The sequence below is a fragment of the Bos indicus x Bos taurus genome, chromosome 26 (genome assembly GCF_003369695.1).
Source record: "Bos indicus x Bos taurus breed Angus x Brahman F1 hybrid chromosome 26, Bos_hybrid_MaternalHap_v2.0, whole genome shotgun sequence".
NCBI lineage: Eukaryota > Metazoa > Chordata > Mammalia > Artiodactyla > Bovidae > Bos > Bos indicus x Bos taurus.
Genome location: NC_040101.1, coordinates 30,264,066 through 30,280,073, shown reverse-complemented (window position 1 = coordinate 30,280,073; position 16,008 = coordinate 30,264,066). Strand labels below are relative to the sequence as shown.

At 40.8% G+C, this 16,008-nt stretch overlaps 1 protein-coding gene across 7 annotated transcripts in view; it reads right to left on the bottom strand.

The window, feature by feature from the left end:
* PKD2L1 (polycystin 2 like 1, transient receptor potential cation channel) overlaps nt 1–16,008 on the bottom strand; it is a 76,987-nt gene that overhangs the window by 11,453 nt on the left and 49,526 nt on the right. For all 7 annotated transcript variants that reach the window (XR_003508904.1, XR_003508909.1, XR_003508906.1 and 4 more), the window contains one exon: nt 309–436. Coding sequence is in view for 1 of the 7 variants with exons in the window: in XM_027529174.1 (XP_027384975.1) it covers nt 309–436 (128 nt within the window). In the remaining 6 variants the exon portion in view is untranslated. The remainder of the gene's footprint in view (nt 1–308; nt 437–16,008) is intronic.

Below are 16,008 nucleotides of genomic sequence, written 5' to 3'. Positions count from 1 at the left end.
TGATGTGGCCTTATTCTTTACTTAAAATACATTTTGAAGTTCTGCTTTACCTCTGACTCTCAATACTAGTTTAAGCATTGACTTGACTCTCTGATTATCATCCCGATCTCTAACCTATCACCACCTGAACTCTGTCTAGTCTGACCCATTAATTCTTGCCTGACCCCATGACTCAGCCTAATGCTGGAATGCCCTGTCTCTGGATATGGCCTTATCTACCCTTTGACAGCCCTGAAACCTGGCCCATGGCCTCAGGCTTTAGGCCACTGTGAAGAAGAGGGGAGGGGTAGAGGAGATCTCATACTCACATCCCAGAAGTCCTCCATGCTGCTGATGGCCTGGAAGGAGATTCCAGTGTCCGATGGGGTATGTAAGAAGAGCTCAGACATCACTTTGGTGTAGTAATAGGCACTGGAGCTTGTCATTCCATAGGTCACTAGAAACCAACCCAAGAGGCTGTGTCCTGAACACTGTTTCCTTCTCCATTATCCGGAAGAGAGAAGATAGCCACTGCCTGAGGTCAAAGATGCTACCTGAATGGGATCTACCCCTCTAGAGTTGGCTAAGGGGCTTACAGTGGCATTGGGAAACCAGGGAATTAAGGGAAAGTTGTAGTTATAGCTCTCCTCCTCTCTTCCCAACTCCCCTCAGAAAGACTAAACTCCACTGTAACTGTCTCTTGACATTGTCATTCTAAATAGTCACTTTTCTCTTCCTGAGCCAGCTTAACTTCCTAGTTCTTACTCCCCAGAGCCAAAAAATTTCTACATTCTACATCAGGTAGTGCTTCCCTTTATTTGTCCTATATTAATGCGCTTGGAAAAATGCCTCCAAACTCGAGTATGCCAAAGCCAGGGCCAAATGCCTTGCCATGGAGATGGGCATCCTGGACCTTGGAGTCAGTGACTCTGCAGCCATTGGAGTAGGAGCTAGGCATGGCACCTTTGGCCCTAGTGCAATCTGCTGGGCACAGCTGTTCTGTGAGAGGGACTCAGAGCATTCCAAGATCAAAATAAAACCTGGCCTTTGTCCTGAAGAACCAGATCCCCCTTGACCACCTTGACACACACATCTAGACCAAAGTAGGGCTGTCAAGGGAAGTTACAAATTTTCTGATTAACTGGCAGAATTTGAAGAGTATAAGCTATTTACTTTATAGATTGCCCCTCAGATGAGATTTGTCTGGTGTTTCCTTGTGTTTAAATCCAGGTTATGCATGTTTGGTCAGGAATACCAGAGTGAGACTGCCCTTTTCAGTGCATGATATCAGGAGGCACAAATTGTCTAACTGCATATTACTGGTGACACTAGCTTTGATCCCTTGTTAAGATGGTGTCTTCCAGCTTTCTTCAATATACATATATTATTTTTCTCTTTGTAACGAACACATATTTTTTGGGAAAATACTTTGAAACTATGTAAATATCCTTTATTCATCAATGTTTCACCTGCAAGTTTATCACCCATTGATGACTTTTGCCTAATTATTATTATTCCGGTTGTCAAGCTGTGATTTGCTCATTCTATCATTCCTTCTGTGTTTATTAGCTGGCATTCTCTCCAGGAAGAGCTTTTTCTACTTCCTCACTAATTTATTATTTATGTTATTCAGTATGAAACTCTTTAATATTTCCATAATTCTGTAAAATTTTTATAATATGTCAATTATTTTTAGACAGGTCATGAAAAACAAAGAAATTGTCCTAAAATACTTTTAAAGTATTTAAATCTTTTAAAGATTAAGAGAGACTATAGAATCATGAAAATGAAATGCAATATGATCATCTAGTTAGGATTATATTTTGGGCCATACTTTTTCCTTTTTCTATAAAGGCTATTAGTAGAATAACTGGTGAGACTGTAATAAGGTGTGTTCATTAGATAAAAGCACTGGATCGTTTATAATTTCCTGACTTTGATCATTTACTTATTTTTAGGAATAACAGGGCATTATGTCTACAATTTACTCTCAAATAGTTTTGTGTGTGTGTGTGTGTGTGTGTAGAAGGTGGACAAAGAGAGAGTGATAAAGGAAAAGCAACCACAGTGAAATATTCACATTTGAGACATTTGGGTGAAATACATATAAGAACTCTTTCTATTATTCTTGTAACTTTTCTGTACATCTGTAATTAAAGTTTTTAAAATTAAAGTAGGACTGTCAGCCTCTTGTGAGCAACTCCCTTTAAGAATTTTCATTTTCAAATCTTGGAACGTATTTTCTTCCAGTACCCCATCTGGAAAGGAAATGCCCTGGGGTGGACCGAAGTTCACTGACAACTTGGGAGGAAAGAGAGGCCGATGAGTGGTCTCAGATTATGCACAAGCAACATCATTCACTTCCAGGGAGAAATCAGCAAAAAGAAAGCATTATTATTTCACATTTCCCCATTCCACTCTACTAATTCCAAGAGATGACTTGACTTCTCTCTAAATAAAATCTGTGATTACCCTTATTTTCTGGAGGACTCAGACTCAGCTCATCTGGATCTGGAAAACGGGTTGGAAATCAAACTCTTCTGTCTGCTGAGAGCCTACCACAGTTAGAACTGATGGTCAGTGAGCTGAACTTTTCCTAAATACTGCTGCTGTGCTGTGCTCAGTCATAGCCGACTCTGCGACCCCCCTGGACTGTAGCCCACCAGGCTCCTTTGTCCATGGAATTTTCCTGGCAAGAATACTGGAGTGGGTTGCCATTTCCATCTCCAAGGGATCTTCTGACCCAGGGATCGAAGTCGCATCTCTGGCGTCTCCTGCATTAGCAGGCAGATTCCTTTACTACTGTGCCACCTGACATTGCTGATTGAATTGTTATACTTCTAGAAGACCACTAGGTGGTACTCACAGCTATATCTTTTTCTCTTCAATTCTAAATTACCCCTCAGAATTAGTATTGCTCTGAACTGGTTCTCAACCCTTTATGGAGGAAGCATAACATCTCTGATTATTATCCAAGACAGTAAAGACTATATATTCTGAGAAAAATGGTTTCACCTAGTCAAATGCCCACTGATACTCAGAACACCTATTCTATCAGATCAGATCAGTCTCTCAGTCGTGTCCGACTCTTTGCAACCCCATGAATCGCAGCACACCAGGCCTCCCTGTCCATCACCAACTCCCAGAGTTCACTCAGACTCATGTCCATCGAATCAGTGATGCCATCCAGCCATCTCATCCTCTGTCGTCCCCTTCTCCTCCTGCCCCCAATCCCTCCCAGCATCAGAGTCTTTTTCCAGTGAGTCAACTCTTCACATGAGATGGCCAAAGTACTGGAGTTTCAGCTTTAGCATCATTCCTTCCAAAGAATACCCAGGGCTGATCTTTAGAATGGACTGGTTGGATCTCCTTGCAGTCCAAGGGACTCTCAAGAGTCTTCTCCAATACCACAGTTCAAAAGCATCAATTCTTCGGCGCTCAGCCTTCTTCACAGTCCAACTCTCACATCCATACATGACCACGGGAAAAACCATAGCCTTGACTAGACGGACCTTTGTTGGCAAAGTAATGTCTCTGCTTTTGAATATGCTATCTAGGTTGGTCATAACTTTCCTTCCAAGGAGTAAGCGTCTTTTAATTTCATGGCTGCAATCACCATCTGCAGTGATTTTGGAGCCCAGAAAAATAAAGTCTGACACTGTTTCCACTGTTTCCCCATCTATTTCCCATGAAGTGATGGGACCAGATGCCATGATCTTCGTTTTCTGAATGTTGAGCTTTAAGCCAACTTTTTCACTCTCACTTTCACCTTCATCAAGAGGCTTTTTAGTTCTTCTTCACTTTCTGCCATAAGGGTGGTGTCATCTGCATAGCTGAGGTTATTGATATTTCTCTCCGCAATATTAATTCCACCTTGTGTTTCTTCCAGTCCAGCGTTTCTCATGATGTACTCTGCATAGAAGTTAAATAAACAGGATGACAATATACAGCCTTGACGTACTCCTTTTCCTATTTGGAACCAGTCTGTTGTTCCATGTCCAGTTCTAACTGTTGCTTCCTGACCTGCATACAGATTTCTCAAGAGGCAGATCAGGTGGTCTGGTATTCCCATCTCTTTCAGAATTTTCCACAGTTTATTGTGATCCACCTATTATATGCTCTATGTTAAATGCTTGACATGACTATTCCACTTAATCCTACAACAACCCAATGTATTAGGTGCTATTATTTCCCCTACTCTCCACTCTCAGAGGGCTGGAGTCACTTGCCCAGGGTAAATAAACTAAGGGAGCCAGGAATCAAGGATGGCACTATATCCAAGAGGTAGAAGTTATAGAAGGGAAAACTTAAGTTCCATAAATGGCAGAACCTCCAATCCATGAGTGCTTCCTATTAAGAAATAGGCCACTTCACAAACATTCATTTCACCTCTGACAATGTCAGCAAAGGACCACGTTCTGAGGATCACATTGAGGGGGTTTCTACAATGGGCAGTGGCTGGCCTTTCCAGTTCCTTCCTTTAAGATCCAGTGAAGGACCGGAACGGCCTCATATGTTTCAAAAGATAACACTAGGGCAGAGAAAGACAAGCAATGGGGAGGAATTCGAATTTGTCAGTATGTCAAATGTCAGTGCTAAACCACCTGTCTGGTGTAGTGAGGGCCTCATTCCAGGAAATTTTCAGATACTGGACAATGACTGCATGAGAATGCTATGAAAGGGATTTAAGACCAGGTGGCCATCCAGTACAGAGAACCTGATTTTTTTTTTTTTTCTCTTGCTGCTGCTGCTGCTAAGTCACTTCAGTCATGTCCGACTTTGTGCGACCCCATAGATGGCAGCCCACCAGGCTCTCCCTTCCCTGGGATTCTCCAGGCAAGAACACTGGAGTGGGTTGCCATTTCCCTCTCCAATGCATGAAAGTGAAAAGTGAAAGTGAAGTCGCTCAGTCGTGTCCGACTCTTCACTACCCCATGGACTGCAGCCTACCAGGCTCCTCCATCCATGGGATTTTCCAGCCAAGAGTACTGGAGTGGGGTGCCATTGCCTTCTCCGTTTGTTTTTTTTTTTTTTTCTCTTAGATAGATACTAAGTTCTCCTACACACTATATCATATCTCTTAACTTTAGCTTCAGATCCAATTTCCAGTTGCTGAATAATAACAATAATCACCATTGCTGCTGCTGCTGCTAAGTCGCTTCAGTCATGTCCGACTCTGTGCAACCCCATAGACAGCAGCCCACCAGGCTCCCCCTTCCCTGGGATTCTCCAGGCAAGAACACTGGAGTGGGTTGCCATTTCCTTCTCCAATGTGTGAAAGTGAAAAGTGAAAGTGAAGTCGCTCAGTCGTGCCTGACTCTTAGTGACCCCATGGACTGTAGCCCACCAGGCTCCTCCATCCATGGGATTTTCCAGCCAAGAGTATTGGAGTGGGGTGCCATTGCCTTCTCCAAATAATCGCCATTACTGACTCATTAGTCACCAGGCTTTGCATACATTGTCTCCCATAATCCTGAAGAAAAAAAAAAACTTCATAAAGTAGGAACTATCTGTATTTTATGTAGATAACAGAAATCCAAAATGTTAAATAACTTGTCCAAAGATCAGACAGCAAGCATGTAGAATTTGGATTTAAACTCAAGTCTGACTTACTCTAAGGACCACAAATTTAGCCATTGCTCTATATTATACATAATATATCGCTCTACTACTCAACATCTTTATAATAACAGACCCTGGCTCTCCTTCCAAAAGTCAACACAAATGATTAGGATGGTACAGGTTTATAAGGTGTCCTTATAAGAAAACTATTTGAAGAGTTTGACATTTGACTCAGGAGGCAAACTATGAAAGCAGTTGGTAAACTCAAAATAGCAACACCTTAAAAGAAACTTCGAATTTCTTCATTCTGGTATAAATGGAAAATGTACATAAATCTGTATCAAGAATCACATTCTGACATAGATGAGTCCCAAAGAAGGGGGAAAATCACATGCATAAAATTGTTACTTGGGTTATTCACAATATCAAAAAATTACAAACAACCTAAGTGTCCTACAGAGAAGCAATAGTTAAGTAAATTATATCACTGAGACACTTAATGGAGTAGATACAGCCATTGAAATGCTAGTAAAAGCAGAATGCAAAATTGTTTCCCTGCTATCACTACATTTAAATATTTTTTACATGTTAAGCATGTAAAAATTTAAAGGAAAAATGAACTTTTAATGAAAAGTATAATAGATTCAATTAATGCTATAATAATAATAATAGACTAGAAACTCATTTTAAAAAATCTTTCCACATTTTTGTTTTCAAGTCATGAGCTGAAATTTCCAGGTGCTGGATGCTCTACTGGGCTTTGTGACTGCTTACCTAAGATCCTTTCTTGGTTCATACCATTATTTTATTTGAGGTATCACATCTCTCCTGATCATCTCACCTATGTTACCAGATGCTGAATCCACCCCTGGCTCTAGGACTTGGACAGGGGGCTCAGGGCTAAGCTGTTCCACAAATACCTCTCCCTTGGTACCATTATTGGTTCAGAGATGAGCATCTAATACATTTCAGATCAAAGACTCATGAAAAGAGATTTCTGGAACCTTTGGGGATCTCTTCTGTCTTGCTAGATATGAATAAGACAGCCCCAGATGATCCAGACGAAGGATGAAACTGATCATGCAGCTGACAAACTGAATAACAGAAATAAGTAATGATGTCATTAAGTCATGAAGCAACTGGATTGATCAACCCTGAACCTTGCCCTCCTTTGGATCTTCATCTGGACAAAAAGTGCCATTCAGGTTTAAGCCTGTTTTCACTGGATTTTATTTTATTGTAACAGTCCTTAGTTATATGGAAATCAAGACATTTTCAAAAAGATTGCATTATTTCTGAGGAAAATGGAGCTAAAAAAGCTTCTGCTACTGTCTGAACATCTCTAGAAAGCAGTGGATGACTAGCATATCTGTGCCAAAGTTTACATTAATTAAAATACATTACAGCCCTATATGAAAGAGGGCTTGGTGACCAAGCCAACTGATGATGAGGATATTCTAGGAACACACCCATCATTCATTTTGCAAAACTTTCTGAACTTTATTTATTGAAGTCACGTTTCTAGAATATCATGAAATTTGCTTATATCCCTACTCCTAAAAATTGCCTTTATAGAATAAGGATATTATACAGATTTTAAGAAAGGCAGATATAAAAAACAATCAAAAGTAGCATAAATTTTTAATATTGCCTTTATCCATTACAAATAGCTGTGAAAAGAAGAGAAGTGAAAAGTAAAGGAGAAAAGGAAAGATATAAGCATCTGAATGCAGAGTTCCAAAGAATAGCAAGAAGAGATAAGAAAGCCTTCCTCAGCGATCAATGCAAAGAAATAGAGGAAAACAACAGGATGGGAAAGACTAGAGATCTCTTCAAGAAAATTAGAGATACCAAGGGAACATTTCATGCAAAGATGGGCTTGATAAAGGACAGAAATGGTATGGACCTAACAGAAGCAGAAGATATTAAGAAGAGGTGGCAAGAATACACAGAAGAACTGTACAAAAAAGATCTTCAGGACCCAGATAATCACGATGGTGTGATCACTTACCTAGAGCCAGATATCCTGGAATGTGAAGTCAAGTGGGCCTTAGAAAGCATCACTATGAACAAAGCTAGTGGAGGTGATGGAATTCCAGTTGAGTTATTTCAAATCCTGAAAGATGATGCTGTGAAAGTGCTGCACTCAATATGCCAGCAAATTTGGAACACTCAGCAGTGGCCACAGGACTGGAAAAGGTCAGTTTTCATTCCAATCCCAAAGAAAGGCAATGCCAAAGAATGCTCAAACTACCACACAATTGCACTCATCTCACACGCTAGTAAAGTAATGCTCAAAATTCTCCAAGCCAGGCTTCAGCAATATGTGAACCATGAACTTCCTGATGTTCAAGCTGGTTTTAGAAAAGGCAGAGGAATCAGAGCCCAAATTGCCAACATCTGTTGGATCATGGAAAAAGCAAAAGAGTTCCAGAAAAACATCTATTTCTGCTTTATTGACTATGCCAAAGCCTTTGACTGTGTGGATCACAATAAACTGTGGAAAATTCCGAAAGAGATGGGAATACCAGACCACCTGACCTGCCTCTTGAGAAATCTGTATGCAGGTCAGGAAGCAACAGTTAGAACTGGACATGGAACAACAGACTGGTTCCAAATAGGAAAAGGAGTACGTCAAGGCTGTATATTGTCACCCTGTTTATTTAACTTCTATGCAGAGTACATCATGAGAAACACTGGGCTGGAAGAAACACAAGCTAGAATCAAGATTGCCAGGAGAAATATCAATAACCTCAGATATGCAGATGATACCACCCTTATGGCAGAAAGTGAAGAGGAACTAAAAAGCCTCCTGATGAAGGTGAAAGTGAGAGTGAAAAAGTTGGCTTAAAGCTCAACATTCAGAAAACTAAGATCATGGCATCCGGTCCCATCACTTCATGGGAAATAGATGGGGAAACAGTGGAAACAGTGTCAGACTTTATTTTTGGGGGCTCCAAAATCACTGCAGATGGTGACTGCAGCCATGAAATTAAAAGACGCTTACTCCTTGGAAGTAAAGTTATGACCAACCTAGATAGCATATTCAAAAGCAGAGGCATTACTTTGCCAACAAAGGTCCGTCTAGTCAAGGCTATGGTTTTTCCCGTGGTCATGTATGGATGTGAGAGTTGGACTGTGAAGAAGGCTGAGCACCGAAGAATTGATGCTTTTGAACTGTGGTGTTGGAGAAGACTCTTGAGAGTCCCTTGGACTGCAAGGAGATCCAACCAGTCCATTCTGAAGGAGATCAGCCCTGGGATTTCTTTGGAGGGAATGATGCTGAAGCTGAAACTCCAGCACTTTGGCCACCTCATGCGAAGAACTGACTCACTGGAAAAGACTCTGATGCTGGGAGGGATTGGGGGCAGAAGGAGAAAGGGACGACAGAGGATGAGATGGCTGGATGGCATCACTGACTCGATGGACGTGAGTCTGAGTGAACTCTGGGAGTTGGTGATGGACAGGGAGGCCTGGCGTGCTGCGATTCATGGGGTTGCAAAGAGTCGGACATGACTGAGCGACTGAACTGAACTGAACTGAACTGAACTTATCCATTATGATATTCCATTTCCCTTATATACAAAATCCAACAAAGCCAATTCTTCCACAGTTAGCATCTTCTTATTAACTGGTGTTCTCTTTCTTACAATGAGAATTCCATTTGTGTTACTCAATCCATTTGTGTTTTCTTTGCTTTAGTTGCCAGGAACCTCAGGCTTTGCTCTCATTTGTAGTGCCTTTGTTCATTTTATCTTCCTCCCCTTCTCTCTCTTCTTTTGCTAGGTCTTTTTATTACAGTTTTAAAGGGTTATATTTTATTGTATCTGTGCTTCTTAATGTAAATTGGCTCAGACTCCTTTTGGACATAGGTAGGGCACAAATATATATTATTAAGTAAGTATGACTGTAATAATTATTATTAATCATCATGAGCTTGGGTAATAACTTGATTTTCCCATTCCAGTGTTCATAGTAGAGACTGAATGTTCTTGTCCTCTTCTTTGAATTGCTGGAAGACCTTTCCAACTCAGAGCAATTAGTCAGAAGTTGCTTTGTTCTTTTCCTTTCCCAGGTGATTGTCATATAGGTCATCATCACCCACCTCGGAGCTCCTTCCCTGTCCCTAATTACTATTTAAGGGAACATAGCAACTTCACTTTCACTTTTCACGCATTGGAGAAGGAAATGGCAACCAACTCCAGTGTTCTTGCCTGGAGAATCCCAGGGACAGGGGAGCCTGGTGGGCTGCCGTCTATGGGGTCCCACAGAGTCAGACACGACTGAAGTGACTTAGCAGCAGCAGCAGCAGCAGCAGCAACCATCCTTTTCTAACAGCATTCTCCTTGGGCAGGAATGAGATCCTTTCTCTCAACTAACTGACAAAGTAGCTTGAAGAGCTGAGGTGCTTCCACCAGCAAGTGTATAATTCCTTTATGTGTCTACACTACTCCTCTGCTGGAAAATCTATGTCTTCAAGTTTTTGACACTTAAAAGCCAGCTACTCTTTCCTAAGCTGGCTGGCTCTGAGGAAAAGCACTGCAGATGCTTCTCTAGAAAACTGCAGGTCTCTTTCACTCCAGTTCCGGCCCTGGCAGTCATCATGTGGATAGAACTTCCACTGTTCTATCCATCCTCCAATTGCAGAAGAACTGGAAGTTCCTTGGGCTTTACCAGTTCTATATATTTAACCTCTAGCTCCTCTGATGGCCTTTTCCTGAGCCTCTCTTATCACCTGGCTTGCTGAGAAGCTCTCTGAAATATCTCTACCTATTTATTAGAACACTGGATCCCTTTTGGCTTTGGTCACATAAATAATTTGGAGGGAAATGGGGTTTATGATTGGCTTCCCAGGTGGCTCAGTGGTAAAGAATTTGCCTGCCAATGCAGGAGATGTGGGTTTGATTTCTGGGTTGGGGAGATTTCCTGGAGTAGGAAATGGCAACCCACTCCAGTATTCTGCCTGCAAAATTCTATGGACAGAGGAGCCTGGAGGGCTGAAGTACATGGGGTGGCAAGGAGTCGGACAAGACTGAGCAACTGAGCATGTGAACAAGGTCTAGGGTTGTCCCTAAAGGACAATTCTACTTTCTTGTGAAATAAAATACAGTGCCCTGAAACTCACCCTTCTTTAATATCTCCCCAACGATCTCTAAAATAGTTTCACAAGAGCTTAAATAAACATTTGAATACTCCTACTGGAAAAAAAAAATCAGATCTCATCAGCCTCCATTATGATTTATGTCAGGGATTTCTCTAGGTTCCATTAGCTGTTGCTGTTCTCCTGCCAAACTATGAAGAAGATTTATTCTCCCCTTACCTGGCATAGACTATTAGCTATTCCCCAGTACATCTCCTCTCCTTTCTGTAGAGTAACATAATTTTATCTAGGTGCACATGACTGCTAAACTAAATACCACATTGCCCAGCTTCCCTTGCAGCTAGGTAGAGTGGCCATTTGAGTAACTTCTGGCCAATGGAATAAAAGTGAAGTGATAGGTTTCCACGTATAGCTCTGACTTATGTCCTTAAAAAGAAGTAAAATGTTTTCCCTTTCTACTTTCTTACTTCCTTCTGCCTAGAGCATGGACATAAACGCAGGAGCTAGAGCATGAGACAGATGCCATATGTTGAGGATGGCAAAGCAATATGGTAGAATGAGCCTGGGCCCCACATGATTATGGAGCCCCACATTAGTCCAGGGCTGCTTATACCTCAGATTATTACATGAGAGAGAAACAAACTTCTGTCTTATTAAAGCCACTGTTATTGCAGCTAAACTAATATCCCAACAGAAGCAATTCATATGAATATATCCATATCAGAAGGGTACTTTCCAAAAGGAGTTTTTCTAAGAAAATTAGGATAGGCATAGAGGGAAAAAGGTAGAGTTCAAATCAGCAAGCTGTTAGCCACGAAATTCCTGTCCTAAGAAAAGTCAAGTCTAATCACAGATCTCTTGTTAAAATCATTTACTGGATACACAGAACATTTTTCCTTCTCTTAGTAAGACATTCCCTATTAAGAAATTTTTTGTTGTTCTTCTTGGGCAATTCCTCCCTTCATTCTTTTCTTTACCTGCCATCCTACTCACACATTCTGATTCATGCTACTGGATTATCCAAATTTGGATTCCAAACACTTTATGTTTCTTAAGATGGACTGTAGGCAGAAGAAAGTTGGGACCTGGAAATGAAGGAAGTGTTAAGTCCTCAGAGTGTTGACTGAAGAATTTCATATTGGTGTATCTAAGAGGATACAGCTGAGAGAACTAGATCAGTCACAGCTGCTTTGGTAACTAAGTCCATGAGCATTTTTAAGCCTTTCAGGAGTTAAAAAGATTAAAGTTCTAGAGCAACCTATGACTACATATAGTCAGTTTCTTCTTAGGAAATCAGATTCAAGGCCAAAGGGTTAGGAGTTGCTTTTGAAGGAATTCAATAAGGCTAAAGGTGATCATTCTGAGAAAATGAATCCAAAAACTAACCAGTGATCTCCCTAAAGTTTCTGGTAGCTCTGAGATCTTAGGACAGGGGTAAGAAAGACTTATAAATGTCTTTCCATCCTGAATCAATGCAACAGATTGTCTCAGGAGATGAAATACCGAAATAAGATACCTAGATGATTATCATGCTAAGTGAAGTAAATCAGACAAAGTCAAATATCATATGATTATCACTGTATGTGAAATCTTAAAAAAATTATACAAGTGAACTTATTCACAAAACAGAAACAGACTCACAGATTTAGAGAATGAATTTATGGTTACTAGGGTAAAAGGGTTTATGGGAGGGATAGATTAAGCATTTGGGACTGACATGTACACACTATGTTACATACAAAATAGATAACTAATAAGGACCTACTGTATAGCACAGAAAACTCTGCTCATATTCAGTAATAACCTAAATGGGAAAAGAATTTTAAATAGAATGCAGTGAAGTGAAGTGAAAGTCGCTCAGTTGTGTCCAACTCTTTGCAACACCATAGACTATACAATCCATGGAATTCTCTAGGCCAGAATACTGGAGTGTGTACCTTTTCCCTTCTCAAGGGGATCGTCCCAATGCAGGGACTGAACCCAGGTCTCCAGCATAGCAGGCAGACTCTTTACCAGCTGAGCCACGAGGGAAGTCCTTAATAGAATAGATACATGTTTCTGTAGAACTGAGTCACTTTGCTGTACGTGTGAAACTAACAACACTGTTAATCCACTATGCCCCGATACAAAATAATAAAAGTTTTTTAAAACTAAAAATTTTGAGCATTACTTTACTAGCGTGTGAGATGAGTGAAATTGTGCAGTAGTTTGAGCATTCTTTGGCATTGCCTTTCTTTGGGATTGGAATGAAAACTGACCTTTTCCAGTCCTGTGGCCACTGCTGAGTGTTCCAAATTTGCTGGCATACTGAGTGCAGCACTTTCACAGCATCATCTTTCAGGATTTGAAATAGCTCAACAGGAATTCCATCACCTCCATTAGCTTTGTTCGTAGTGATGCTTTCTAAGGCCCACTTGACTTCACATTGCAGGATGTCTGGCTCTAGGTGTGATCACACCATCATGCTTATTTTGGTCATGAAGATCTTTTTTGTACAGTTCTTCTGTGTATTCTTGCCACCTCTTCTTAACAGCTTCTGCTTCTGTTAGGTCCATACCATTTCTGTCCTTTATCAAGCCCATCTTTGCATGAAATGTTCCCTTGGTATCTCTAATTTTCTTGCAGAGATCTCTAGTCTTTCCCATTCTGTTGTTTTCCTCTATTTCTTTGCAATGATCGCTAAGGAAGGCTTTCTTATCTCTTCTTGCTATTCTTTGGAACTCTGCATTCAGATGCTTATATTTTTCCTTTTCTCCTTTGCTTTTTGCTTCTCTTCTTTTCACAGCTATTTGTAAGGCCTCCCCAGACAGCCATTTTGCTTTTTTGCATTTCTTTTCCATGGGGATGGTCTTGATCCCTGTCTCCTGTACAATGTCACGAACCTCCATCCATAGTTCATCAGGCACTACTAGTAAAGTAATGCTCAAAATTCTCCAAGCCAGGCTTCAGCAATACGTGAACCATGAACTTCCAGGTGTTCAAGCTGGTTTTAGAAAAGGCAGAGGAACCAGAGATCAAATTGCCAACATCTGCTGGATCATGGAAAAAGCAAGAGAGTTCCAGAAAAACATCTATTTCTGCTTTATTGACTATGCCAAAGCCTTTGACTGTGTGGATCACAATAAACTGTGGAAAATTCTTCAAGAGATGGGAATACCAGAACACCTGATCTGCCTCTTGAGAAACCTATATGCAGGTCAGGAAGCAACAGTTAGAACTGGACATGGAACAACAGACTGGTTCCAAATAGGAAAAGGAGTACGTCAAGGCTGTATATTGTCACCCTGTTTATTCAACTTATATGCAGAGTACATCATGAGAAACGCTGGGCTGGAAGAAGCACAAGCTGGAATCAAAATCGCTGGGAGAAATATAAATAACCTCAGATATGCAGATGACACCACCCTTATGGCAGAAAGTGAAGAGGAACTAAAAAGCCTCTTGATGAAAGTGAAAGTGGAGAGTGAAAAAGTTGGCTTAAAGCTCAACATTCAGAAAACGAAGATCATGGCATCCAGTCCCATCACTTCATGGGAATTAGATGGGGAAACAGTGGAAACATTGTCAAACTTTATTTTTCTGGGCTCCAAAATCACTGCAGATGGTGATTGCAGCCATGAAATTAAAAGACGCTTACTCCTTGGAAGTAAAGTTATGACCAACCTAGATAGCATATTCAAAAGCAGAGATATTACTTTGCCAACAAATGTCCATCTAGTCAAGGCCATGGTTTTTCCAGTGGTCATGTATGGATGTGAGAGTTGGACTGTGAGGAAAGCTGAGTGCCAAAGAATTGATGCTTTTGAAGTGTGGTGTTGGAGAAGACTCTCGAGAGTCCCTTGGACTGCAAGGAGATCCAACCAGTCCATTCTAAAGGAGATCAGTCCTAGATGTTCTTTGGAAGGAATGATGCTAAAGCTGAAACTCCAGTACTTTGGCCACCTCATGCGAAGAGTTGACTCATTGGAAAAGACTCTGATGCTGGGAGGGATTGGGGGCAGGAGGAGAAGGGGACAACAGAGGATGAGATGGCTGGATGGCATCACTAACTCAATGGACATGAGTCTGAGCGAACTCTGGGAGTTGGTGATGGACAGGGAGGCCTGACGTGCTGCGATTCATGGGGTCACAGAGTCAGACACGACTGAGAGACTGAACTGAACTGAACTGAAAAATAAGAATTATATCAACTGTAAAAAATGATACCTAGATGATTGGAGATGGGACTAGGGAACAGGCCACAAGAATGCACTGATGATTAGCTGCTGGAACTCCTCTGTTCTATTCAATTTCTCAGTGCAGATGCAAGGGAGAGCAAAAACAATTGATTCTTACAGATTTAATATAAACTTAGCTGATGGGTTGTAAACTGTTACATAATTTCAGAACCCAAACAGCATAGTTCTTTTGTTATCCAGAATGCTCAAGACAGAAAATGAATTTCAGCAATGTCATGAGAGATATATAAGACATATAGAGCTTTGGTCTCTAAGAAGAAGGGCACACTGTTTCAAGAGAAGATGCCAACTGGGGTATAACATAAAGACCTGCCTTAGTATGGGTTTTTTTCCTAGCTGATATGTCCGAAGTGGTTTTTACACATATTTTCCTAGAAGGTTACAGAATAAGACTGTGCTTGCTCTTATCTGTGTTTCCTTCAGTGATTTTGCCTGAGATCTCCCAAAGACTAATCATGAAAAAAAAAGGGGGGGGCATAGAGAGGAGTATACACCTGAGGTTTAAAGACTTTACAGCCTATAGCTATACCAAAGAGCTATTTCATGTTAAATCTGAGGAAGCACTAAGAGAAGAGCCCTTTAAGTTACAGGGTACCACGGTTAGAATTCTTGAAAATTTGGACCCAAGCAAGTTGAAAATGAGGCAAAACAGATAAATGACATATATAGGGGCTACCCCAATTATGACGCCACCATTTCATGCACTATCCTTACAAAATATCACAGAAATGTGACTAAGGTAGTAACATTGGTAAGGAGTGATTTCAGGACATAGAAGTCATGGACTTCACCTGTAATTTTGCTGTTCAACCTGCATGCATCAATGATTCTGTGAAGATTATAGGATAATCAATACTATGACTAAACTACATGGTCATCCAATGCCAAGAACGGATTCTGTCTGGAGTTATAGGGTCTGTTAAGGGTAGTCTTATCATTGATTGGCTCATGAAATATTGCAAAATTAAAGCAGTTCAGAAAAAATGTATGAACATAGCTTCAGACACATCACAAAAGTACATCACCTCCTTTACTATAAGGCATGCTCACTCAGTACACAACAAGAGGCTCTCAAATGGTTCTACAGAAAGGGAAGACATATTTAAGTAATTAGCATATGAACTGAGT